This window comes from Pleurodeles waltl, chromosome 11 (genome assembly GCF_031143425.1).
Source record: "Pleurodeles waltl isolate 20211129_DDA chromosome 11, aPleWal1.hap1.20221129, whole genome shotgun sequence".
Taxonomy (NCBI): Eukaryota; Metazoa; Chordata; class Amphibia; order Caudata; family Salamandridae; genus Pleurodeles; species Pleurodeles waltl.
In genome coordinates this window covers 968,361,585-968,388,376 of record NC_090450.1, presented here as the reverse complement: position 1 = coordinate 968,388,376, position 26,792 = coordinate 968,361,585, and the positions used below count along the sequence as shown (strand labels likewise).

Below are 26,792 nucleotides of genomic sequence, written 5' to 3'. Positions count from 1 at the left end.
GCATTGCTATTTGCTGATGATACTCTCTTGATCTCTCACACGCCGATTGGCTTTCAGAATCTTTTAAATTAATTTGCTGATTTTTGGGATGCCGGGGGTTAGAGGTCAACACTACTAAAACAAAAGTCATGTTCCTCAATCGGCACAGATCGTGTAGAGGGAGATTTAGCGTGAAGGGAGAGCTGTTACAACAGGCTGATTCTTTTGATTACCTTGGGATAAGAATTGATAAATCTAGATCCTGGAAGTCCCACGTGGAAAAATGTAGAGTGGGGCTGGGACATGCTGCTTCTGTATTATCAAGAGGATCCAAAGGACAACCCTGAAAGTTGTATCCCAGCGGTTGAAATTTATAGTGCAAAGGCACAGGCTGCAGTCTTATGAGGGGCAGAAGTATGGGGTCATTCCAACACCAGGGATTTGATAGTTAAAGAAAATACCTTTGTAAGGCACTTTTCCTTTTACCCCGAAGCAGGTGGGGGGTCTGGCGGCATTATGGCCACTCCTGTATTGGGCTAGGTTATGGTATACGGAAGAGCTCCACCCTTACAGGTTGGCTGTGGAGGAGGTGATGAATTCAAGCAAGGCCCATACTTTTCCCTGGTTCAGATTTGTTAGGCACCATCTTGCTGACCTGGCACTGGGAGAGTACAGGTTCTGCCCCCAAGAGGTTGGTATAGCAGCTAGGGGGAGGATTATTACTGACTACTGGTAGAAGAGGATGTTGGAGTGCCAACATAAGGCTACGCCAGGGAGTTTGGTTCGGCTTCCTAGAGTGAAAACCGCTGCGTGAAGGGAGCCCTATATATTCGCTATATATCTTCCTGTCGATCGGATGCTTTTTGTTAAGTTCAGGTCGGGGAATCCTATAGTGAATGAATTTGTGAGCAAATGGAAAACTGTTTCATCGACCCCACCCGGATGTCAGTATTGTGGGCATGCGCACGAGAATATCGAACATGTTATGTTTTTCTGCCCTGGATACAATACATTGCGTTGATTGTGGATTAAACCTTTATGTAATAACATTGGTGTGAGGCATTAATTATCAAGAGGACTATAGGATCCTTCGCTCTGGCTTGAGCGAGACAACTGTTTGTGGGGTTAGTCCATATGTACATGCTGTTTGGCTAACCACGACAAAGAACGGCCAAAATGTTTAAAAAATGTAGTGATTGTATTTAAGATTAACATTTTTATAGTGAGGACGATTTTATCAAGTTTTAATATGAAGGTTTCTTTCCTTTTCCATTTCTTATAATTTTTAGGTTTTAACATGTTCCTTTTATATTAAATGTATGTATTCCCTGCTTATATGAAATGTATGGATTGCCTGCTGTGTAATTTGTTTTATGGGCAAACGTCCGAAATAAACTAATATATTGATATTGACTTTGTGCAGGACAAACAGTACAATTTGTAAAATGCATACTGTTCTTTTTTTTTATTTTAAAATTACTAAAACATATGAAACCAATCAGAGCAAAAGAGGAACATCCTGCAAAGGGCCTTCCCATTAAAATTCTTATTTTTTGTATTTCTGAATCAAATAATGTATTTCATAATCTGTGTCTTTGTTTGGTGAATGCGTGTTTCTGTATTTGTGTTTTGTTTTGCGGTTCAAATCATCAAAATCGCTTAGGGTGGGGTTTCCGGCTTCTAGAAGTGACTGGGGGGGGGGGGGGGGGGGGGGCAGGGATTCCAAAAATTATATAGAGGTGGGTCCCGGTTCCTGTAATGATCAAGCAGGGGTCCAGAGAAGCCGAAGGGTTAAGAATCATTGCTCTAGAACATAAGCCCGTGTCTTGCAGTCAGCATGCAGATCCTTTCAGCAGATGCTCTAACCCACTGAGCTATCGCACCACGGTAATGATCAGTCTGTCACTCACAGGCGACACACAGAACTTTGCAGCAGTTGTGTCAATGCACTGAGCAGAATTCTTTTCAAACGTGAGATTTCTACACTGAGCACAGCTCGCTGCAACTGGTGGATTAACGCCTGCGACCTTCATATTGCATGCAGACCTTGGAGGAGGGGCAGTAGGCTAGGAGGGCGTCTACCTGGAGTCCACAACAGTAATTCACGCGTCACTGGTGGTTCTTTGGAAGGGATATGCTATCCAGCTAAAGCAATTTAATAGAAACAACACCTGTGTTTTTCAGGCTGCACAGAGATCTCAGCAGCAGGTCTATTCATCTGCTGGCTACTCTGCCAAAATTAACACTGACAACGTGCAGATTTCATGCAGGTCTTCTCAGCAGGCACCTTGTCCCACTGAAAATCTTACTAAAATGAATGCCAGTGTCTTTTGCAAGAGTAAACAGAGATTTTTGCAGCAGGGGCGCTGAGCCTGTTAATGGGATCGAAGCCGGTGCCTTGATGTTTACACGCATATGTCTGTAGTAGACGCGTAACCAGCTGAGCTCTCCTCCGGTGGGCAGTGCCCATGGATAAACTCGTGCACAGATGGCGGTGCGAGAGGGGCCCTTATGGACACTTTCAGTTCATTTATTAAGAGCCGGTTGTCGGCGTGGGCTGCGGCCGCCTGCGCGCTCTGGCGGAGGCGAGGCTACACTGAGGGTCTGGCAGCGCTGTTGTGGCTGCTGGGTTGGGGGTCGCCCACCCCACCGGGACGAGAGCCCTTCCCGCGGAACCTCCCCCAGTCCTTCGAGTCAAGAGAGGACAGAGCGGACTCAGGCAGCGGCAGGGCTGCGCAGGGGGTCTCTCCTTCTGCGCCCTGAAGCCACTCGGAACTTATTTGTTTCTACCGGAGGAAATCGCCACTTTGCGCTTTCGCGCAAATAATTTATATACATTAATTATCCAATAGAAAGCTGCACTCTTGTTGTCGACCTCTTAAGGATGAAGAGCTGAGTAGATGCTACTTCGAGCCGACCTTGTGACCTGCAAATTCGTCGCACACAGATCTCAGCAGCAGGCGCACAACCAACCCGCTTCTCTCCTCGGTATGCGCTACTGAGCAGTGCTTTTTTGGATCAGAAGGATGTTGGTGGTGTCTCTTTTAAGCGCTCAGGATTTCTAAGCACATACGGATTTTTGGAGTTTGCTAATGGTTCGGAAGCAGGAATAAGCATCGGCGCGCAGTCACAGTAAGCGCTGAGGATCGCCGCTACCCGGCCGTAGGCGCTACACAAGTGCGCAACAAGTAACGCAGCAGGTACCGCATCGTGCCAAACTGGTCACGAGCACTGTAGGGGGCCGGCAGTGGGGGCCCCGGGAGGTCACAAGGGAGTCCAGTGGAACGAGAAGGACTGATGCACCGGGGGCAGCGGCCGGAGCTGGTCCACTGGTGATGGCACGGCAGGGTTCACTGGAAGGGACCTGCGGTGCTCCCTGGAGGAGGTGAGCGTGAGGGGCACTTGGTGTCCCGGCGGCGGTGGGACGGAGGCAGTACGAGAAGGCACTCTGTGACTGACACGAGTGGATCCTGGGCGGTGGTACGAGGCCAGCAGGCAGGGCAAAGGGGGGTCTAAGAAGAATGGCACAAGGTGCCCAGTAGAGGTGGCTTGAGGGGTCACCAGCTGTGCCAGAAACGACCCCTGTTGTCCGGCACTAGAAGTCGGACAGCGCAGTGATACCGAGGGGCGAGCAGCGGCGGCCCAGGGAGTTCCAGGCTTCCTGTGGCTCGTGGAGGTTAGTGGCGGCGGCGGCACTGCGGGGTCCGGCTGTGTTGGCACCATCGGGGCACGCGGTTACAGTGGTACGTGGATTCCTAGTGGCCGTGGCACTAGTCGTCCAGCAACGGTGACAGACAGGGCTCCGGTGGCACTTGGAGGTTTCTAGCGGTGGCACTACGTTGCCGCGTCTTTGGAGGCTTCGGAAGGTGGCACAGGGGGTCCGGCTGTGGTGGCACAGGGCTTCCAACAGCGGTGGCACGCAGGGCTCCGAGCCACGTCAAGGTTACCAGCGGTGCTACGCAGGGTTCAGGTGGCACGTGGTGGTTACCAGCTGTGGTACTCAGGGTTCAGGTGGCACGTGAAGGTTATCAGCTGTGGTACTCAGGCTTCAGGTGGCAAGTGGACGTTACCAGCTGTGGTACTCAGGCTTCAGGTGGCACGCGGTGGTTACCAGCGGTGCTACGTAGGGTTCAGGTGGCACGTGGTGGTTACCAGCTGTGGTACTCAGACTTCAGGTGGCACGCGGTGGTTATCAGCTGTGGTACTCAGGGTTCAGGTGGCACGTGAAGGTTATCAGCTGTGGTACTCAGGCTTCAGGTGGCAAGTGGACGTTACCAGCTGTGGTACTCAGGCTTCAGGTGGCACGTGGTGGTTACCAGCTGTGGTACGCAGGGCTCGGGTGGCACGTGGAGGTTATCAGAGGTGGCACGCAGGGTTACGTGGAGGTTACCAGAGGTGGTACGCAGCGTTAGGTGGAGTTTAGCAGAGGTGTCACGTGGAGGTTTCCCGAGGTACAGAGGGTTACGACAGGTGGCACGCAGGATTACCTGGAGGTTACCAGAGGTGGAACGCAGGGTTAGGTGGAGGGTACTAGAGGTGGCACGTGGAGGTTACCATAGGTGTCACGCAGGGCTCTGGTGGCACGTGGCGGGTACTAGAGGTGGCACGCAGGGTTAGGTGGAGGTTACCAGAGGTGGCACGCGGAGGTTACCATAGGTGTCACGCAGGGCTCCGGTGGCACGTGGAGGGTACCAGAGGTGGTAAGGGGAGGTCACCAGAGGTGTTACGCAGGGCTCCGGTGGCACTGCGGTGTCCAGGTGTGTTGGCACAGAGGATCGGGTACCACTGCCCTCCAGCCCGTGTGATCGGACGATGCCAGGCCCTGCCAGGACCATATCCTTCCTCCTCTCCTGCGGGGGGCTGCTGTGGGCGGCTGGGTACCCGACAGGCGCTGCGGGGGGCTGCACCCACCGCCAGGACCCCAAGTGCTGCCCGGGCAGAAACAACGACTGCCGGCCATTCACCGGACAGGACAGGCCGTGTTACTGCGACACCTACTGCCGGAAGACAGGGGACTGCTGCCAGGACTACGAGGCGGTGTGCCAGACATTAGGTGAGTGGGGGCACCGGGGCTGGCAACCTCTCTGCCAACGTGCGGACTGCCCACCTGCCTGACCGCTTATGTGTGACTCCCGTGTCCCTGTCCACTCATGCTACCGCCCATCACACTGTCCACTCGTGTCTGCCTGTCTAGGTACCTCTGTCCTCCATCTGCCTGCCCACCTATTGGTTGTCTGTCTTCCTGTCCAGCCTGTCCATCTCCTGGTCTGCTCGCCAACTATCTTCGTGTCCATTTACGGCCTGTCCACCATCCTTTTCACTCACTGCCTGTCTAGGTTTCTAACCCTTTTCGGTCTGTCCATCTTCGTTTCCGCCTATGGCTTGTCCATATACTGTCAGCCCGCCATCCTCTCCACTTACTGCCTGTCCACCTTCCTGTCCCTTTACGGTAATTCCATGATCCTGTCCACGCACTGCTTGCCCATCTACTGGTCAGACTATGTTCTCTCGCTGTATCTCTGCCTTCTCGGTCCACTCACCCTCCAGAGGCCATCACCTCAGCCTGTCCATCTGTTCCCAGCCCGCGCCTCCACCTCTTTAAATTCCTCTCTTCACTGCTCTTTCACCATCCTTCTCTTCTCAGGCATCTCTCATAATCTTTCCCTCCTTCTTCACCTTTCTCTCCCTCTCTCTCTAGTTCCCCTTCTCTCTCTATCTTTCTCTCTCTCTCTCTCCCTCTCTCGTTCCCTTTCTCTCTCTCTCCATCTTTCTCTCTCCCTCTCGTTCTCTTTCTCTCTCCCTCTCTCCATCTCTCTCTCTTTCTCTCTCTCGCCCCCTCTCTCTCTCTCCCCGTCGGCCCCCTTCTCTATCTTTCTCTCTCTCTCGTTCAATTTCTCTATCTTTCTCTCTCTCTCTCCTCTCTTCAGCTCTTTCTCTTTCTCTCGCGTTCTCTTTCCCTCTCTCGTTCTTTTTCTCTCAGTCTATCTCTCTCCGCCCCCTCTCTCCCTTCTAGCTCTCTCTCAAACCCTATTATTCTCGCTGTCTCTCTCTCTCTCTCCCCCTCTCACTTTCTCCCTCTCCCCATTTTTCAATAAAAAATATGTATTTGCATATCAGGTCACAGTACTACCCTGTTTAATACTGTGCATAGGGGCAGTAGGGTAAGGGAAATTGAGGGCGCCCCCTGCAAAGTACATGGAGATGCCCTCCTCCGGACAAACTCAGGAGCTGCAAGGCCAGGGTACAGTGCTGAGGTGCCCCCCTGGAGCTTGGGGCTCCCCCTGCACTGCAGGGGCTGCGGGAGCCTTTGTTACGCCACTGCATAGGGAGAAAGAGCAGATTTTACATGGTGTTCCCAGTAGTACCCATGAAAGCTGCAATGGGCAACATTTACCAGGAGTTATGCTGCAAATGATTGTTACCTCTCAAAAGTCATAGACTGAGGTCCTGATATAGATTCCTGCGGATAGTTTACTCCATCAGAGTGATGACGGCTATCCTGACTGCTGAAATATAAATCCCATAGGACATAATGGGAGTTATATTTCAGCGGACAGGATATCCATCACCGTTGTGACTATGGGATTTATATTTCGGCAGACGGGATATCCACCACCGTTGTGACTATGGGATTTATATTTCGGCGGACGGGATATCCACCACCTTTGTGACTATGGGATTTATATTTCGGCGGACGGGCTATCCACCACCGTTGTGACTATAGGATTTATATTTTGGCGGATGGGATATCCATTACCGTTGTGACTATGGGATTTATATTTCGGCGGACGGGATATCCACCACCTTTGTGACTATGGGATTTATATTTCGGCAGACGGGCTATCCATCACCGTTGCTACTATGGGATTTATATTTAGGCGGACGGGATAACATCACCGTTGTGACTATGGGATTTATATTTCGGCGGATGGGCTTTCCATCACCGTTGTGACTATGGGATTTATATTTCGGCGGACGGGCTATCCACCACCGTTGTGACTATGGGATTTATATTTCGGCGGATGGGATATTCACCACCGTTGTGACTATGGGATTTATATTTCGGCGGATGGGATATCCACCACCGTTGCGTCTATGTGATTTATATTTCAGCGGATGGGATATCCCTCACCGTTGTGACTATGGGATTTATATTTCGGCGGATGGGCTTTCCATCACCGTTGTGACTATGGGATTTATATTACGTCCGACAGGCTATCCACCACCGTTGTGACTATGGGATTTATATTTCGGCGGACGGGATATCCATCACCGTTGCTACTATGGGATTTATATTTTGGCGGACGGGATAACATCACCGTTGTGACTATGGGATTTATATTTCAGCAGACCGGCTATCCATCACCGTTGTGACTATGGGATTTATATTTCGGCGGATGGGATATCCCTCACCGTTGTGACTATGGGATTTATATTTCGGCGGATGGGATATCCCTCACCGTTGTGACTATGGGATTTATATTTCGGGGGACAGACTATCCATCACCGTTGTGACTATGGGATTTATATTTCAGCAGACGGGCTATCAATCACCGTTGTGATGGAGTAATCCGTCCACCAAAATCAAAATCAGGCCCTCACTCTTGTCCATAGTTGTACGCCTGCGGTGTAAATATACAACTTTTCCTTGTGAATCGGGACCCACCTTTTTTTAAAAATTCTTATCCATTGCACTCCCATTTACATCCATTTCCCTCTCCATCTTTCCCACAATGTCCATCTTTCTCCACCCTTGCCTTTCTTCTCGTTCCTCCTTTCTCTTTCTCTCTGCCCATTTCTTTTACCACCTTTGCCTTTCTTCCTTTCCCTCTGCTTCTCTCTCTGTTCATTTCTCTGCCCTGCCCACCTCTCCCTGTCACCTCCATCCTCTTCACAGAATTAAATGGTCTGTGTCACACCAAAAGCTTCAAAAGTTGCGTCTTGTAAACAGAGGGAATCCTCATCATCTTTCTATTCTGGTGCCTAGACATGGAGAAAGGTGCCCACAGGTGACGGTAGAAGAACTCAATTCAGAAAAGCATCACCAGAGGACCTACATCCCAGATCAATACACCAGTGTTGGTGAATCCCACCTTTGTGGTGGAAGCTATAGCTTGGTGGGAGGCAGGGACCCTGGGCCGCCTGCCCACCCTCATGTGGTACCCTCGCATCGTGAGCACCACTTTGCCAGTGCCTGTGCTGCTGCTCCCTGTGTTGTGTATCTGCCCATTTGGACATTACAAGAGTGCGATGCCTAATGCTAGAGAGCTACATTGGTCTATAACAACATATTTCAGAGTTGGGCAACAGAGATTTTCCTATTGAGATGCCAATTTTATTGGAAGAGGAGGCCTCACCCCGATTGTGGCATGCTTCATCATTGGCGACCTCACCCCACCCTGGTAAGATTATACCACCAGCGCATGCTCAACTTCAAATGAGAGGGAATTCTTAGATAAAAATTACTGGATAAGAAGGGATCCAGATCACTTAAAAATACCTGGAGGTTAACCCAGGTTGTCACCTTTATTTAAGGGTACCTCAGGTGTATCTAAAAACTCTAGGAGGATGGAGTATATGCACAATGGCCCCACCATCCCTTGCAAGCCAACATGTTTCTGCCCTATCAGCTGCCAATACTAGTCAGGGGCATTCTTCAGGGCAAAAGGGAATCCCCATCAGATCACATTATGCTAAGTCAGTGAGTGTAAGGGGTCAAAGTAAGTCCTACCCTGACACCGGGGGTATGTTTCCTAAAGAATTACTAAGCATACAAAACAAATGATAAATATTTTCAAGAAATGAATTGGCACTCAAATAAAAGGGTGCATGTAGATTACTAGCACACAAAAAGTGCACAACAAACGTGACACTACACTGTAAACAGAACACACACGTGTTAGGTGGACACATGCATTTGGGACAGTGGTGCCCAGGGTGGATCCCACCCATCTCCCATAAATGAACAATGGTGGCATTTCCTTGTTGCCGTGTGGGTGGTGCTACCAGCTGTTCACCTGCTGGCTTTAACTGACAGCAGAGGATGTGTTCCTCCTATAGGTGTCACCAATGAGCACAATGGAGGGGGGTGTCTGACTAGTGACTGGACAGCAGATGCAGCTATTGGGGGGAGCAGGCTGTCACCAGGGCTACTGAAATTATGTGGCAGCAGAAGACCGACATATGCAGCAGGGGTCATTCAATTATGTGACAAGAAAAATCAATTTACACACCTTTCCGTGGTGCAGTTTGTGGCTGTGTTATCCTTCTAGTTGTCATTTTAGCACACAGTAATACTTTGCGGCAAAGGCTTCACCTCATTAATAGCAGTTTAGCATCTGAATCTAGCAATCAGCACCTGAAAGGTGGCCAGCTAACACCTGCAAACGTGATGCATCTCATGTGGCACTTTTTTGTAACTTTTGAGGTAGAAACATTTCATTTTGCTGAAATTTATGCGGTACTTAGTGGGTTATGTGGAAAGTGTGGCGAGTCCACAATTATGCAGAAAACACCTTAGTCACAGGACTGCATGTTTCCAGTGGCCTTGGATACTCTAACCAGTTGTAATAGCCCACCCATCATTGGAGGCGGTGGGTTTATTGTGTATTTCCCCATCTCTCTCTCTCTACCCTAACATTTGCATGGTTGCTGCTGCCCCCGCACATATTACACATTACCAAACATTGATGTCATTTTTCTATCTTAATATGCAGTCTTATGATGCAGAGGGGTTGTGGTCTTACAACCCAGTACAAGTGTGGTATATTTTGTGTGGATATGAGTCTAACCAGGATGAGCAGTATTTCAGCAGGTGGGCGGATGGAGGCCCACTGAGACACGCCCCTTCCATCACAACAGAACCTCCAAGCCCCATCTCCCAGGACCCAACAGATCTCAAGTCAAAGTGCTTTGAAGTTTAAATGGAGAAGTGCCCCCTTGCAGACAAGCTACCTTAGGAGAACTTTAAGAGAAAGAGGAGCCAAATCCCAAAACAGAGGTTAGACAGGAAGGAGATGAGGTCTCAGATCTGTGAAAAAGAGAAGGGGGGATGGGAAGAGGTAGGGAAGGGCGAAACTGATGGATTTTGCTCACAAAGATGAAGTACAGAAGCAGAGACAATGACAACCAGTCTTGCTTGCTTTTACATACAAGTGAGACCAAGTTGGCATTTCCAATGCTTGTTCACAATAGTCTTCAATGGCTGTCAATTTCGATGTAAATTCCATATTTCTGCTGCATCGTTTCTATTGATCACTGGACGGCACTGAAATTTAAACATGGATCTGTTTGCAATCCTGTTTTTGGACCAGGACAAATGACAAATCTACTGATGGTAAAACAACAAAGCGGTAACCAAGCTGCCTCAAGGAGGGACACACTTAAAGCATTTACCACCAAACAACAAAGGGTTTTTGAAAGGCAAGCCCACGAACGAGTGATAGTGATGGGCGTGCAGCAGGCATGGTTAAAAGTCCACAGATAGATTACAACAGGTCATAGCGCTTGCGCACTCGACCTAAAAGGCTGCTGTGGAATGTCAAACACAGAAAGGGAGAAAATCGACAAATAGGATTATGGCAACTGAGACCGGCACTGAAGCCATTCAATATTGAGCAAGGATTGGCTCTGTTGAGTATGGTATACAATGCTGTCTCCAGACAGACATTCTAAAAAATAAGGGGCAACCCAGTAATCCTGGACCTGGTTAGGATAAGTAATAAAGACACAAGTGATCCCTATGGCAACCGTGTAGTCCTTGACTTACAAAAAACCTTCATTGATAAACTATAGAATGCAATTAACAAATGTATTGTTATTTCACAATGAAATGTCTTGTTACAAACAAGAACTCATGTTGTGGAAGTCAAGGGCTACACTTCCACCAGGGACAATTTGTGCCTTTATTAGGTATCCAGACAGACAGCTGGAGCTGTCTGTAGCGAGACCCTGAAAAGAACACACACAGAACCAGCAATCCTATCACAGTTCAGGACAATCTGTCTTAAAATGTCCCTCTACTCGCTGCCCTATCTTTCCAGGCACTTGTCTCTACACTTTCCACATATCTTGTGTAACTCTGTTAATCTCTCTCTGATGTTTCTCTTTCAATTTCTTTCCATGCACATATCTCTCCATGTTTATTCTGTTATCACACATCTTTCTAAATTGTTGTTTTATGCGCCATGTTTCACCAAAGTTTCTATGTCTGCCAAATCATGATCTTTCTCTGTCTTCATATATAGTCAACTCCCCACCCATCTCTCGTTCCCTGACAATCTTTCTCCCTATCTCTATCCATGTCTCCCCAGTATCTAGATTCACTTGTCTCCTATACATTTCTCAATGCCTGTCTCTCTTGTTTAACACTCATTTCAACTATTTTTCATAGCCCCTCTCTTTGCTTATCCGTTTATCTCACTGTCCATTGTTGCTGTTCCTGTCTTTCTCTCTTTGTAGTTTTCATGTCCCCTGTTAATTTCCAGCTGAGTCAATCTGTCTTGCTGTCCATGTCTCTGTGTTCATATTTCCCTATCAGTCTTTTTCTCACTCCTCCATTCTTCTCTGTTATCTCCCTCATTCTGACATCTTTTCCCTTCTATCTCTGTGTCTCTCTCCCATTCTGTATATCTTTCTCTCTCTGTCCATCTCTCTCTCTCTCTCTATTTATCCATATTTCCGCCTCCCGGTCACTCTGTGCATCCTTTTCTAATATATCTCTCTCTGTCCATTCCTCTCTCTCTAACGTTTCTTCCATTGTCTACCTCATGTTACTCTGTCCATCATTCTCTCATCTATCTATCTGTCCATCTGTTTCTCCCATTCTGTTTCTACCCCTCTGTTTCTCCCAGTCTCTTTCTTTTCATAGACGTCTTTATGTTAATGGTGTCCATGGGGGTGAATAAGAGTTGTTTGCAGTGAAAGTCAGCAGAGCTTGGTGACAATTATCAGACACTTTGGGCCTGATTCACAAATTGGTGGATGGGTGTTCCGTCACAAATGTGGCAGATGTCCCGTCCACCTCATGACAAGTGCATTATATCCTGTGGTACTTGTAGCACAACAAATGATATCCGTCATGTTTGTGCCACAGCAATTTGTCTATTTAGGGTTGATTTACCGAGTTACTGTACTACGGCTGCTCTAGCATAGTTCGGTCCACTGGTTACTGCTTTATTATGAATCAGTCTTTTGAGGATTCCGCTGTTGACTTACAGCACTGAAGGATGTAGGACGGAGTGACATTCTACCATGAATTGCTCTATCGAGGGTTGCTTTATTCAGTTACTGTACTAGAGGGAAGTTCTATCAGGAATTGGTCTATCAAGGGATCCTTATTGAGTTACAGTACTGAAAGGTGCTCATGGAAGGTAGTACTATCATGAGTCAGTCTATTGAGCGTTCTTTTGTTGAGCTACTGTACTGAAGGATACAGGATGGAGCATAAAGTGCTCTGTCGAGGGTTGCATTATTGAGTTAAGGGAAGGGGTTGTGGGAAGATGTATCATAAATTGGTCTATCAAGGGATCTTTATTGAGTTACTGTACTGAAAGCTGCTTTATCATGAATCGGTCAATCAAGGATTCTGCTGTTGACTTACGGCACTGAAGGATGTACGACGGAGCGACATTCTAGCATGAATTGCTCTATCGAGGGTTGCTTTATTGAGTTACTGTATTGGAGTGAAGCTCTATCATGAATCGGTCTACTGAGGAGTCCTTTGTTGACATATCGCACTGAAGGATGTACGACGGAGCGACATTCTAGCATGAATTGCTCTATCGAGGGTTGCTTTATTGAGTTACTGTATTGGAGTGAAGCTCTATCATGAATCGGTCTACTGAGGAGTCCTTTGTTGACATATCGCACTGAAGGATGTAGGCTGGAGCCACATTCTAGCATGAATTGCTCTATCGAGGGCTGCTTTATTGAGTTACTGTATTGGAGTGAAGCTCTATCATGAATCGGTCTACTGAGGAGTCCTTTGTTGACATATCGCACTGAAGGATGTACGACGGAGCGACATTCTAGCATGAATTGCTCTATCGAGGGTTGCTTTATTGAGTTACTGTATTGGAGTGAAGCTCTATCATGAATCGGTCTACTGACGAGTCCTTTGTTGACATATTGCACTGAAGGATGTAGGCTGGAGCCACATTCTAGCATGAATTCCTCTATTGAGGGCTGCTTTATTGAGTTACTGTACTGGATTGAAGCTCTAACATGAATCAGTTTATCAGGGGTTGCTTTATTGAGTTCCTTTACTGAAAGATGCTTTATCATTAATCGGTCTATCAAGGATTCCTTTGTTGACTTACTGCACCGAAAGCTGCTTTATCATGAATCGGTCTATCGAGGATTCCGCTGTTGACTTACTGTACTGAAGGATGTAGGATGAAGCCACATTCTAGCATGATTTTTTTCTATCAAGGGATTCTTATTGCCTTACTGCGCTGAAAGCTGCTTTATCATGAATCGTTCTATCAAGGGATCCTTATTGATTTACTGCACTGAACGCTGCTTTATCATGAATCGGTCTATGGAGGATTCCTTTATTGACTTACTGAACTAAATGATGTAGGACGGAGCGACATTCTAGCATGAATTACTCTATCGCGGGTTGCTTTAGTAAGTTACTGTACTAGAGGGAAGCTCTATCATGAATTGCTCTATTGAGGGTGGCTTTATTGAGTTACTGTACTGGATTGAAGCTCTAGCATGAATCGGTCTATCGAGGGTTGCTTTATTGAGTTACTGTACAAAAAGGCGCTCATGGAGGGCAGCGCTATCATGAACCAGTCTATCGAGGGTTGTCTTATTCAGTTACCATATTGAAGGATGATCTAGTGAGAGCCACTTTTGACAGTAATTTGATCTATTTATGGATGATCTCAACAAGGCTGGCATCTCTGTTGAGATCCACCTTGTTGTGGTCAGTTCAGAAGTAGGGCCACCTCTAGACCTGTCTAATTCCATTCATTTGGATTTTCCAATTTTCTAAGCCTAAAATGACTTGCCTCCTGACCAATAAGAATCAGAGACAGACCGGATTATGGGAAGACTACCTGACAGTCTGCTGCCTTCAAGTGGCTGGCAGGGCTGAGCCACAGCAGGAGGCCGTCTGGCTGTTTTCCATTTCCTGGCCAGACCAATGAAGCCAGGGCCTCTCAGTCTCAATAACCTATCAGATCCCACCTCCCCAACACTTCTAAGACTCAACTGGCTGCCATTTAAAATTTGTGAGATTCTCAACTCCAGAGGTGCCTCCAAAGTAAGGCTTCCAACTACGTTTCACAGATTAAAAGTTCCACTCTTAAAGCATGTGCCCCTACCAGCACTAACTTTGAGCCCGGAAGGCATCCTAATCCCCACTCTGTTCCCTTTGTTCGTTACTCCTCACTTAGGTGTTGAAGATTCAACAAAATGTCCAGTAGCCGGTTCACAGGATAATGTGGGAATATTTATAAGAAAGTGGTGCATCAGTGCTGGAGCGCCATATTTCTCGCGTCGCCCCTGCCCCACCTAACGACACCATAGGTGTGCCTTATATACAATATGACGCACCACGGAGCACGTCAAAATAGCATCAACATTTTTGACGAAATTGTGGCGCTTTGCAGTGCAGCAAAGTGCAAGGAGGCCCATTGATTACAATGCGTGCATCACTTTAGCGCCTGCTCTGAGAAGGTGTTAAAATGACACCAAAAGGGTGCAGGGAAATCTTGTAGAATTCAGTGTGCATTTTTGCAGGCCTCCTCATGCCAGAACGTTCCATTGCATACATTATGCCGGATGCAGGCATAATGTGGTGTAAGGGGTCGCAAAGTGGTGCAACGCATGCATTGCACCACTTTATAAATATGGCGAGCCAACAGTTGCCTCCTTGAGCCACATTAGCATAAAAAATAAATGGCGCTAGTGTGGCACAAGGAGTCGCTAGGGCCTTGTAAATCTGGCCCAATGTTTCAGTTCCTGCACATTTCCAGTGGCTACCAGTACTTGGAGATGAACTGGTAATACAGTACACCCCCCAGTAGTTACTGGAGATGTCCTCAGCAGCCTTTTCCAGCTGGAGACAAGCTGCAGAAGGCACAACCTCAGATCTGTCCAAGGGGCCACCCAGCCAACATGGTGTTTGAGGGGCCATTATGGCCAATGTCTGTCCACGATTCCCTCAAATTCTAAGGAATTCCATCTTGGAGCAACGCAGGCTTTCAGATGTTCGTGAAAAAACTGTCTATCAATCATTCAAGTGCTCACCCATCTCTTCCTTCCAAAGATCTTCATTTGTTCCTCCCAGCCATCATTCTGCCCATCTCTGCTCCCTTTTATGGTTGGGTCTTCACCTCCCCCACTCCATATCCAATGCCTTCCTGGTGCCCGGCTTTGTGTCTCCCCCTTCCTTCAACCTGTGAATCCTACACCCCCTTCCCCCAGATTCCTTCACTCTTCCATCCTTTCATTCTGCAATTTTCTCTTCCTTCTTTTCAGTCAACAGGGATGTAGCCCCTATCATGTCCTGCTTCTTATATTATGTGTTTTAACAAAATGTCCCAGCGTCATTGTTGGGAACTGTGAAGCAGCCCCTCATCCCCGCCCCCCCCAACTGACCAATAAATGGGGCAGGAAATAAGCGACACCAAATCCTTTCATGCACCAAAACCAGTTGACCACAGTTGCATGGCTTGGTTGTGGGCTGCCTGTTTCTCAAAGAACATGTAAAAGGGAAAGTGTCTGCTGAGACACACACATGAATGTTGATAGCATCCTTCAGTGCAGTCTCACCCAGTAACTAAAAGGCACTGGTTATAGTTTTTACAAGTAATGGTTTTGTTTGCATCTATCAGTCTTAAATCACTAACCCGGAGCCCTTTAAAAAATGATAACAAGCAGAGCAGTAACATTTGTGTTGGTAGTGAGGAGTGCATGGTTTAAATATGCCAACCAATGTAAGCTGCCATCAGTTTTTAAATGTTTGCACTTCGAGTGTTGTAAGCTCAAGTATTCCTTCAGCGATACGACTGATTCACTCTAGCTGTGGTAAGTGTTTGTGTTGTGTGACTGTGTGCTTGAGTGCAGAGAAGAAAGCGGTGTGGGAGGCGCACTTCTAAACCTTTGTCTAAGGTAGCAATCATTGTAGGACACACCCTGCAGACATTTCAGTTTGTACACATTTTCTATATGTAACTACACACATAGGTGCCTTGGGGCATGTTTATCAATCTTTCATGCAGTGCAGCGTAGCAAGCACCTTTCTGAGCTGGGTCAAAGGGCAGGAATGTGCCGCATTTAACATTATACGCTGCATTACTGCCATTTCCTAGCGCAGGCGCACTTGTGGCTGCCTAGCGCCAACGCAGGCACTTGCGTCATGTTGCGAGGTTGCCTGCATTGTACGCAGGATTATTTTTGTGCAGGAAGGGCCACCTTCCTGCACAAGAACAATCCTGAGACGCATTTGCTTCTTCCTATGTGTGCTTCAGAATGCAGCACACACAGAAAGAGAAAAACAAAAGGGGGAATAAAGATATTTCTCCGTGTTATGCCTCCCTCGGAAAGACGTAGCATTTTGACGCATTCCCAGGTCAACCACTAATGGTAAATCTGTGAATGTCCCAAAATCCATGAGTATTGTGTGTGAACACTCATGCTCCACCCATGGAACACCTTCCTGCGCAGAGTAACGCAAGGCAGCGATTTGCGCAGCTCTAAATAGTTATTCTATTTATCAAGCCACGTACGGCTCGCGTGGCTTGATAAATCTCACTTAGGTTTTGCGTCAACCTTGTGAACCCTTGCATGGAGCAAGAGCGACGAAACATACCTTGAGAAATATGCCCCCTTGATGACATAGATATATACACACATATCTTCAAGGTACGGAGATGTGGAGCTAAGAATCGTGAATTCTTACCGTCCTCGAAACTCCGACCTCTTAGATATTCTGTCCCTCAATATTCTTGTAAGGCTATGGACTGAAAGGACCTATACCCAACTATTTGCTACAGAATACATTCTTAGGGAGGTGTAGTACCCCAGCACGCCCTCCGCGCCCCTGAGCTTTTGTAAAGAAGAGTTTCCAGTTCCTCTGAGGAGCTTTGTGGCGCTTGCTGTGAGCCTCCGCCTCGGTGCTTGAGACTCTGCCTTTCATCTGGATCCAAGGCCCGTGCTCTCGGTGTGGGAAGATGTCACTCCAGTCGATAAAAAGATGAGCTGAAAGCTGGCAGTGACATGACAGGCGCTCAGAACCGGGGCAGGGGGTTGGGGCGGGAGGGGGGTTAGAGCAGGGGCACTAAGTCCTCTGACAATAGCAGAGTTCCAAATTCTCAATGATTGTGGTGTGTTGTGTATTCATAATCCCCACCCCCATTCCCTCTGAGAGTGTGAGGGGTGGTTTTGGCCAGATTGGGGTGGAATATGACGCCTCCCCCGAGGAACCCCTTATTGCCCTGAAGAATGAAGTCAAACAAACCGCAAACAGGACAAACCCATTCCGGACCGAGCCGTTAAAAGCAAAGAATTAATGCTTGAGTGCCATAACTAGATGTGACATAGTGCTTCATAACGGACTAACACCGCTTCCAAGAGCTTTAAACAACAGCTGTTACTGTTTTCCGAGTCAATGAAACTCACTTTGTGGCACTCCGGAGGATGAAACGCTGAGTTGTTGTTGTCATTGTTCAACCTCGTGCGTGCAGATCACAGCAGATGTCAGCAGCGACTGTTTAACCGAGCAAATCTTGACAGGCAATGTTGATTATGAAAAATGGGTCGTCGACATAGACGTTACGAGGTCCCTGGATTGAGGGAGTGTGTGTGCCGACTTTGGAACCAGGGAACTAGGTACGAGTCTCGGCGTCGGCACAACATCCTGTGATTCTGGGCACATCACTTAATCTCCCCCTGCCATAGATGTGTAATGTAGCCGGTTGACGTGTAAAGTGCTCCAGTACCTTCGGGTCGAGTTCCCACTATATGAAACTTCCAAACACAAGAAGGTGTGAGGATACCCCAGGGTCACAATCTCCTATTCCGACCCTCCCGTATCCCTGCGCCTGAATCCAGGAATTACACGCTATATCCACAAGAATGAGGAATAACATGCTGACCTGGGAATGCCGGGTCCAAACGTATGTTTTTTGCATGTCAGGGTGTAACACAGGCCCAAATGTTGAATCACAATTCTTTGGAGCGGATTTTGCTGCATGGGTAATAACAGGCCCGGTGGTACCCGGAATGTTAGACTGGTCCATTGCAGTATTCCACCCCAGGGAAGTACAGTAGCGGGCCTCCTGCTGGCGCTGGGTTCGAAAATGTGAAACTCTCAGTGCTTAATTTGAGCCGGTGGTTTCCGGTGCAGAGCACCGGCACTTATTTTTGAGGGCCAGCAGTTCTTCTTCTGCCTCAAGCATTTACTGCGATCAAAAGACACACATGAGAAAGACGGAGGAAGAGAAAAACGAAAAAGCGTCACAATGGGAGAAAGCTGCAAGAGTGAGCTGAAGGAACGAAAGAGGCCCGAGGTGGCTTCACGATTACTCTGCCTCAGTATTCTGTGCTCCCATTTTTAATTGTAGCAGAGGAGGGCTTTGGGCACCATTTATTTACAAATTAAGCACTGGGGTCCCTGCAGGGACAGTTGTGCCGGCTCAGCTGCCTCTGAAACACGCTGAAACCCAGGACACCTCACCTGACCTCCGGTCTGACTCCTAAATCCAGCAGAAATGAACTACAGCAGGACAAGGCTCTCTGGGAACACTCACTGCGTGGGCGGAACCGGAACTGGGCTGGCCTCATAGAAATCATTTTCATGCAGCTGGCAAAATGGTGCAAGGAGGTAACGCTCGCTGCTGTCACCTGCGGTGAACGAAAGGTCACGCATTGAGATCAAGGGACATTTTTTTATTGCAAATATATGCCATACAAATTAATAGGAAACCAATTAAACATGCCTCTACCCAAACATGAAAGCAATTATTTGCCATATATATCTGTATTTTTAATTAACCATAGCACATAATTTTAAAAGACCCATATGGGTGATGCCTGGCATGCAGATATGCTTAGAATAAACATGGAACCCCCTTATATTTTTAATGCACATTACAGGAAAATATGATTCTTGCTGGTGCAAAAAAACGTACTGGTTTTAAATTTCTGTAACCTGAAGACAGATAAAACAAAAAATAAAAAAGGATGAAGAATCGGCAGAAAAAAGCTTTAGCAAAGTACTGGTTCTTCAGGCCTGATAGCAAAGTGGACTTCTTTTTCGGTGGATGTGCCCCTGTGATTGGGTAGAAGAGTGCCAGAGGCTGAAGTGGGCTGGCCCACTGCCCCATTCTACATACTAAAGAGGGCGAAAGCAAAATGTGAATGATAGCTTAACAGACCAATGTACCCAGGTGGCTAACCCACAGTAACTCTACATATATGTATGTATATTTCACTTATTAATTCTTTTGATAACATTAGGATGGTTACATGCTAAAACTGTCTCTAGGCCAGACCTAAAATATATATAGGGCTATCACACCTGGGAGACCAAAAGCCTTCATTACAAGTGTCCTGGTAATTCTGACTCGGGTACAAATGGGTGTTTGTACTCAAAGTTAGTTTTAGAAGTTTTAGAAACTGTGCGCAAAAATTCCACAGAGTTGGACTGTTTCCTCATCACAGATCTCACCAGTGGTGGTTTCTTCTCAAGGGTGGGGGAGCTTTCCCCCGTCGAGCCTTGCAGGAAAAAATAGAATGGCAATGAAAAGATTCCACTGCCATTTTATTTTTTCTGTGCAGAGCGCACCAGCCAAGAGACATGCTGGGCGTGTCCTCTGCTACTGGCAGAAGAGGACTGGAGCACTGCCTGGACTGGATGCTCCAAAGTGACATGCGCACTTTGAAACTCTCCACTCAGCTGTCTTAAGACAGCTGTGTGGATACCAGGCAGAGGCCTCCAGGGCCTGAAGGAGCGTCCAACCAGAACGCTCCATCCAATCCAGGTGCCTCTCTCATGCTGGTTAACAGCATGAGAGCAGCATCTGGATTGGTTAGGGGAGCTCTTCCTCTATCGGACAGCAGAAGAACACGGAGGAGGACGCGAAGCCCGTGGGTAAGTGCCTTTTTTTCAAATGTGTAATGTATGTGTATGTAATGCATGTGTGTAGTACATATAAGTGTAGTGGTTGTGTTTATGTTTTAGTTAGTGTTATTTGGGCTTTTGGAGGGAGGGGTGGTTTACTTTGGCGTATTGGAGGGAGGTTGTGTTTTGTTTTCTTCTTTTTTTACAAAGTGGTGGGGCACTTCACTCGCCCCACCACTTTAAAAGGGTACAAAAAGTGCTTTAAATGGACAGGTAATATCCGGTACTCAGTACCTGCACTTTTTTAATTTGAAGGGGTCAGTACCTTCAATTCACAGCACTGATACAATGCATTTAAGTGGGAGAGTGAGAACACTTATCAGAAGCAAGTGAGTACCTGCACTTGTCTATTTACATTTAAAGCTCTGGGTGCAAGCCACCGCTGGATCTCACCATGTATTCCCTGGGGAAATTTATGGGAGATGGGGAAACACAAGATTCTGCGCCCTGGAGTTCAACACAGGTGAAATGTGCAGTATCACAGTGTTATTCCCATTCAACCTGGAGAAGTGTGGCTCAATGGTTAGAGCGGCAGACCCTGAAGCAGAGATCTGGCTCAAGACCAGGGTTCAAGTCCCGCTTCAGCAGGTCTTGGGCTCAATTCCCCTTGACCAGATAATTCTCGCCTCGGTGCCTAATCTAATTCATGGGTCCCACTCTGCAACTCTGGGCAATAGCTTGCTTAATCTCCACAACGGCCCCAACAGCGCTTGGATGCCTGGCTTCACCCTGGGGGTGCTCAGGAGTGGGCGCCTCACAGGGAAAAGCCAGGAGGGGTTCCATAGCGGTATGAGTACAGTGCCTTGAGACCCTAACGGGTGAGTAGTGCGCTATACAAGTGTTAATTTACATTTACAATTTACATTTAACCTGTAGAAATCCTAACAGCACGGGAAGAAATACTGGTAATTCCACTGGTGACGTAGCTGCATAGTAAAGAATCCCCCAAAATGTAGAATGAGAGCTCAAAGTCTGTAAATGCATACTCGTAAAATGTATTCATAGGATGACCCTTCTAGGAAGCCCTCACTTTAAGAAGCTTTTGGGGACTGATCATCCTTGTCAGATGGCCCTCCGCAGTGCCCGAACCCTCATCCGGAGGCCACTGCAGCCTGCTCTACACGTTGCCTCGGCCAGCACTTCCAATGACAGTACCAACACAACCAGTAACCATCTGAGTCCTGCAGGTGTGACAACGCACATTATTCCAGGGCCCCAAAGGTAGAAGAATGGCTTAGGAGGCAGGTAATACTAATTTTTAATGTATATTGAATTAATAAACAACTGTTGATGTGCTCATCTTTAAGTTAGAGAGTGCCCCCATGTGGCAGACTGTCACAAGCGCTGGTGTTGAACATTAACTGCTGGTGCCGAGCACAGGAAACCACTGGCTTAAATTAAGCACTGGCCCACCGACTGGGAAAGAAGATTAGACTAACTTAGGCGCATTCCTCCCTTACAATAGCGCTACAGAGCAGCAATGTCACAAGCCAGTGCACTACAAAACCTATAAAAAAAGAAACACATAAAATGCATGCATATAGACTTAAGTGCTCATGGTGAGTTGAGCGACCCTTGTACAAATTCTTGTAGGTGTAACCTAGGCGATTTTTCATGGGTAAAAAACATAGGTAATGGGGAAAATGTGCAGTAAAATCATTGCTTCTCCATTCCTACCGTCAAGGCCTGGTAAAAGTGCCTGGAAATGTGGAACAACAGGCCTTTCCCAGGAGGGCTTACCACACAATAAAGGCATAGCTTGCTCAGTAGGATTGGTGGTATGTGAGCTTCAAATTTCCAAACAATTACACTGGCATATCTTGGCAAAATACATTGTCTGGGAAGCAGGGCATTAGGGTCCTTAGGGGGCAGCTGAAAGGGAGAGAAGTGCATATTTTTAGGGTTGCTTAAAAGAAAATATGTTGTAAAATAACAAAGGGGGTCATTTTGACCTCGGCGGTCTTTTTTAAAGACCGCCGAGGGACCGCCGTGCGGAAGACCATCAGTGTTGGCAGTTTGCAGCTCGGCCTATTATGACCGTTGGCAGCTCTCCGTCTTTTTACGGATGGAGAGCCGCCAACAGCCATACTGGCGGGAGGCGAGGAAGTGGAGGTTGCTCCACCTTCACCGCCACGCCAACAGAACACCGCCCAGCGAATCACGTCCTGTGATTCGCCGTGGCGGTGTTCTGTTGGCGGTGTGGTGTCGGCGGAGCTGCCCCCATGGCTTCCGTCCCCTCCTGGAGGATCGTCAGACCAGGTAAGTCGATCGTCCGTGAAGGGAGGGGGAAGGGGGGGTGTTGTGTGTTGTGTGGGTGCATGGGGGTGTGCGTGTGTGTATGTAAAGGGGGTGTGTGAGTGCGTGTCTGCTTGTGGGGGTGTTGTGTGTATGGGAATGAGTGCGTGTATGTCTGTGGGTATGTCTGTATGGATGTGTGCGTGTATGTTTGAATGTGGGTGTGCTTGTCTGACTGTGTGCGTGGATGTAGGCATGTATGTCGGCGTGTGTAAGTGTAAGTGTGTAGGTGGTGCCTGTGTGCGTGTCGTGTGGGTATGGGTGATGTGATGTTGGGGGTCGGGGTGGGGAGGGGGGCCCTGCCACCTTTGGGGGTGGCAGGGGTGATGGGGGGGTAGGGGAGGGAGTTGGGGTGGGGGTGGGGCGTGGGGGAGACCCCTATCAGTGCCAGGGAAGGAATTCCCTGGCACTGATAGTGCTTACCGCCATGGATTTAATGGGGGTTCAAACCGCTGGAAATCCACGGCGGTAAGCCGGGTCAAAATACCGCTGGCGGTATAGTGACGGCCGCCGGGCTGGAGACCAAGGTCTCCAGCCCAGCGGTCGTCTCCGCCCTGGCGGGCGGAACGGAGAACCGGCGGATGACCATGGCGGTAACCGCCATGGTCATAATTCCACCAAGTAAGACCGCCAGCCTGTTGGCGGTCTTACCGCCGGTTCTCCTCCTTCCGCCAGGGTCATAATGACCCCCAAAAAGTCTTAAGAACTTCAAAACAGAGAGGGGAGTGTGTGTGTGTTTTTGTCTGTGTGTATATATGCAACAATCCCAGGTGAAACCCGGCAGACACCTCACCAAACCCGAATGAAAACACCTCCTCCCAGCTATTTATTAAATAATACATTTATTAGTGGGGTGTAACACCCCAAACACCCCCCTGATGCTACACCCCTGACCAAGGGGGCTCAGAATCAAGAATGTAGGGTCCTTCACAGAGTTTGAATGAGCTGGATTCCTGGTGTAAATTGTATTGTATTGTATTGTAATAGTATTTATATAGCGCTTACTACCCCTGACGAGGCGTCAAAGCAATTTTCGGCAAGTAGCACGCTACTCCGGAACCCAAAAGGAATTAGTGGTGGATTAGTATAGGGAAATATGAGTACAGTTTTAGTATTATTATGAGTTAATTTGAGGCACGGATATGTGAGTTTGTTAGTTGGACTAATGACTGGAGTAATGGAGGGATGGAGGAGGGAAGAATCCAGAAGTGTTAATTGGGAGTTTATGGTAATAGGATTTAGGCTTGGGATGAGTAAAGGGGGAATGGAGGAGGGAAGAGTCTGTGGAAAGGGTTAGGGAGATCATAGTAGCAGGGTGAGATAAATGAGGGAGAATTTAGTAGGGTTGTTTGGGAGATCATGGTAGTAAAGTGGGTTTGGGTGAGTTAGATGTGGAAGAGGAGGGAAGAGCTTAGGCAGGGTTATTTAGGAGATGAAAGTAGTAGAATGGATTTGGGGTGAGTCAGAGTGGGGATGGAGGATAGATTTATAGTGACATGACATATGGTGATGGGTAGGCAAAGTGTGATATAAAATGAGAGCAGGGATTCATAAGTATCTAGTATAACAACTTATCTAGGAATTATGCAACGACCTATGAACATGTTAAGCATAGAATAACATACACACACACACACATACATACACACATGAATACACACACATATGCACACAAATATGTACATACATATACATATTTAAACCATGAGTAAATATACATTAGTTAAACAGGTTTAAAAAGTATGTGTGTAGTTTATTGTTATGACATAGTAGCAATATTTTATATTATATTCAATATTCAATATTATATACATATTTTCTAAAGAACTATATATAACTAGAATATACACATAATCAGATAAAAAATATGTATCAACATAGGCGTATGCAGTCCATAGCTGTTTGAATGTGGCGGTTATGAAGGAAAGAGCCAACTCTTGAGTAGTTTTCTGAAGACAAGATAGTTATCTGTGGCTCTAATAGTTGGGGGTAATAAATTCCATAGTTTGGCTGCTTGAACGGAGAAGGATGTACCACTATAGTCTTTTTCTTGTATGGTGGTGCTCTAAGGCGTGGTGCCAATCTTGAGCGGAGGTTTCTTTGTTGAATGTATTTGGTTATTTTGTTTCTGATAAAAAGCGGTCCTGTTCCATGTATAGTTTTGTGGGTGATACAAAGCAGCTTGAAGGTGCATCTTCTGGTAATGGGTAACCAGTGTAGTTCTCTCAAGGCAGGGGAGATGTGAGCTTGTGGCTTTACATGTAATAGTAGTCTGGCTGCGGAGTTCTGAATACGTTGCAGTTTTTTCATAATAGATAGAGATGATCCATGGTAGGGGCCATTGGCATAATCCAGTTTGGATAGTATGAGTGGGATAGTAGCTTGCACCTTGTGTGGCAATCCGAGGTGGGGGAAGATGCGCCGTAGAGTCTTCAAGGTGATGAAGCATGCTCGTGCTAATTTGTCCACTTGGGCATTCATAGTTAACTTGGAGTCCATGGTGATTCCAAGGTTTTTAACTTCCTTGGATAATTGAGGAGGTGGTCCGAGATCGTCAGGCCAGGCGCACAGTGGGTTATAATTTTTCCAGTCACCACATATGAGTACTTCTGTTTTGGAGGCATTTAGGGCCAGATGCAGAAATGCATTTTGCGAGTCGGATCCGACTCGCAAATAGGAAAGGGTGTTCCCTTCCTATTTGCGACTCGCAATGCTATTCAATTTCATTTGTGACCGTGAAAGCGGTCGCAAATGAAATCGCAGTTACCATCCACTTGAAGTGGATGGTAACCCAGTCGCAAACGGGAAGGGGTCCCCATGGGACCCCTTCCCCTTTGTGACTGGAAAAAAATATATTTTTTCAGAGCAGGCAGTGGTCCAATGGACCACTGCCTGCCCTGAAAAAAAAAGAAACTAAAGGTTTCATTTTTTTTTTCCAAATGCAGCTCATTTTCCTTGAGGAAAAACGGGCTGCAGATGGAAAAAAAAACTGCTTTATTAAAAAGCAGTCACGGACATGGTGGTCTGCTGTCTCCAGCAGGCCACCATCCCCGTGAGTGCCCATACTCCCAATGGGGTCGCAAACTGCGACCCACCTCATTAATATTAATGAGGTGGGTCTTTGCGACCCCATTGCGAGTTGCAGAAGGTGTCTGAGACACCTTTTCTGCATAGCAAATTGCAAGTCGCAATTTGCTTTGTTGCTACATCTGGCCCTAAGTTCTGAAGATTTCTGAGTTTTCAATGTTTTTGGGGCATTCTAATTTAAATAGTATTTGTGTGTCATCTGCATAGTTGTAGCATGTGAGATGAAAACCATTGATCAGTTCTGGTAATGATATTATGTAGATGTTGAAAAGCAAAGGTGAGATGATTGATCCTTGGGGGACCCCTGCTTTCATGAGGTAGGGTTTGGACGAGAAGGGGGGCGAATAGATGATATTAGTTCTTTTTTGAAGATAGGAAGTAATCCAGTCGAGAGCAGTCCCTTCTATGCCGGCTTCGTGGAATCTTTGAATTAGGGTGTCATGGTCAACCGTATCAAAGGCAGCCGAGAGGTCCAAGAGAAGTAGTGCAGCAACTCCATTCCGGTCGGCTGTGTTTTTAAGATCATCTCAGATTGCTATGAGTGCCGATTCAGTGCTTCTTCCTGGGCGGAATCCAGTTTGGAAGTCTGAAAGTATATTATTGTCTTCAATTAATTGTGACATCTGGGCGAATGCTGCTCTTTCTATCAGTTTGCCCAGGAAAGGTCCATTTGTGATTGGTCTTTAGTTGCTGGAGTCTTGCGGATCTAGGTTTGTTTTCTTTAATAACGGTCGTATGTATGCCTTTTTCAGATCTACAGGAAAAGTTCCTGTAGTTAAAGAGTTGTTGATGACTCTTCTTACAGGTGTGGCAGCAGAAGTAGATAAAAAAAGTTCTTGAAGATGTGTGGAAGGGCAACCGGAAGGTCTGCTTGCTTTGACCAAATCCATAAATTCACCTTGTGATATTTGTTTGAAGGACTGTAGAGGTTGGGTTGGTTTATTCTTAGAGGGTATTTTAGGAAAGGGGTTGGTGCTTATGGTTTTCTTCTGTTTTAAATAGGAGTCCAATGTGTCTACCTTGGTTGTGTAGTGAGTTGTCAGTTTGTTTGTGAAATCTTGAGTAGTGCGATGACTTCCTTGCATGCATGTAGGTTTTTCGAAATTCATTGACAATTTTATAAAATTCTTTGGTTGCAGATTTAGCAATTTGAATTCTGTCTGAGTAGTACCTTTTTAGCTCTTTTGATTGATGATTTGTATATTCTGTTAAGTTTGTGTAGCTGCAGTTTGTCTTGACTGTTGTGAGTTTTGAGCCAGGTCCGCTGCAACTTTCTGATTTGTTGCTTTATCTT

The 26,792-nt window shown here is 47.0% G+C and overlaps 1 protein-coding gene across 3 annotated transcripts in view; it reads left to right on the top strand.

Moving 5' to 3' along the window:
• The first annotated feature begins 2,500 nt into the window (after positions 1-2,500).
• LOC138266436 (somatomedin-B and thrombospondin type-1 domain-containing protein-like) overlaps positions 2,501-26,792 on the top strand; it is a 260,922-nt gene continuing 236,630 nt past the window's right edge. Inside the window, exon 1 of one of the 3 annotated variants that reach the window (XM_069215202.1) lies at positions 2,501-5,032. In XM_069215202.1, coding sequence (XP_069071303.1) covers positions 4,792-5,032 — 241 coding nt within the window. In that variant the 5' untranslated portion in view covers positions 2,501-4,791. The remainder of the gene's footprint in view (positions 5,033-26,792) is intronic. The other 2 variants (XM_069215203.1, XM_069215201.1) reach the window with 2 other exon arrangements.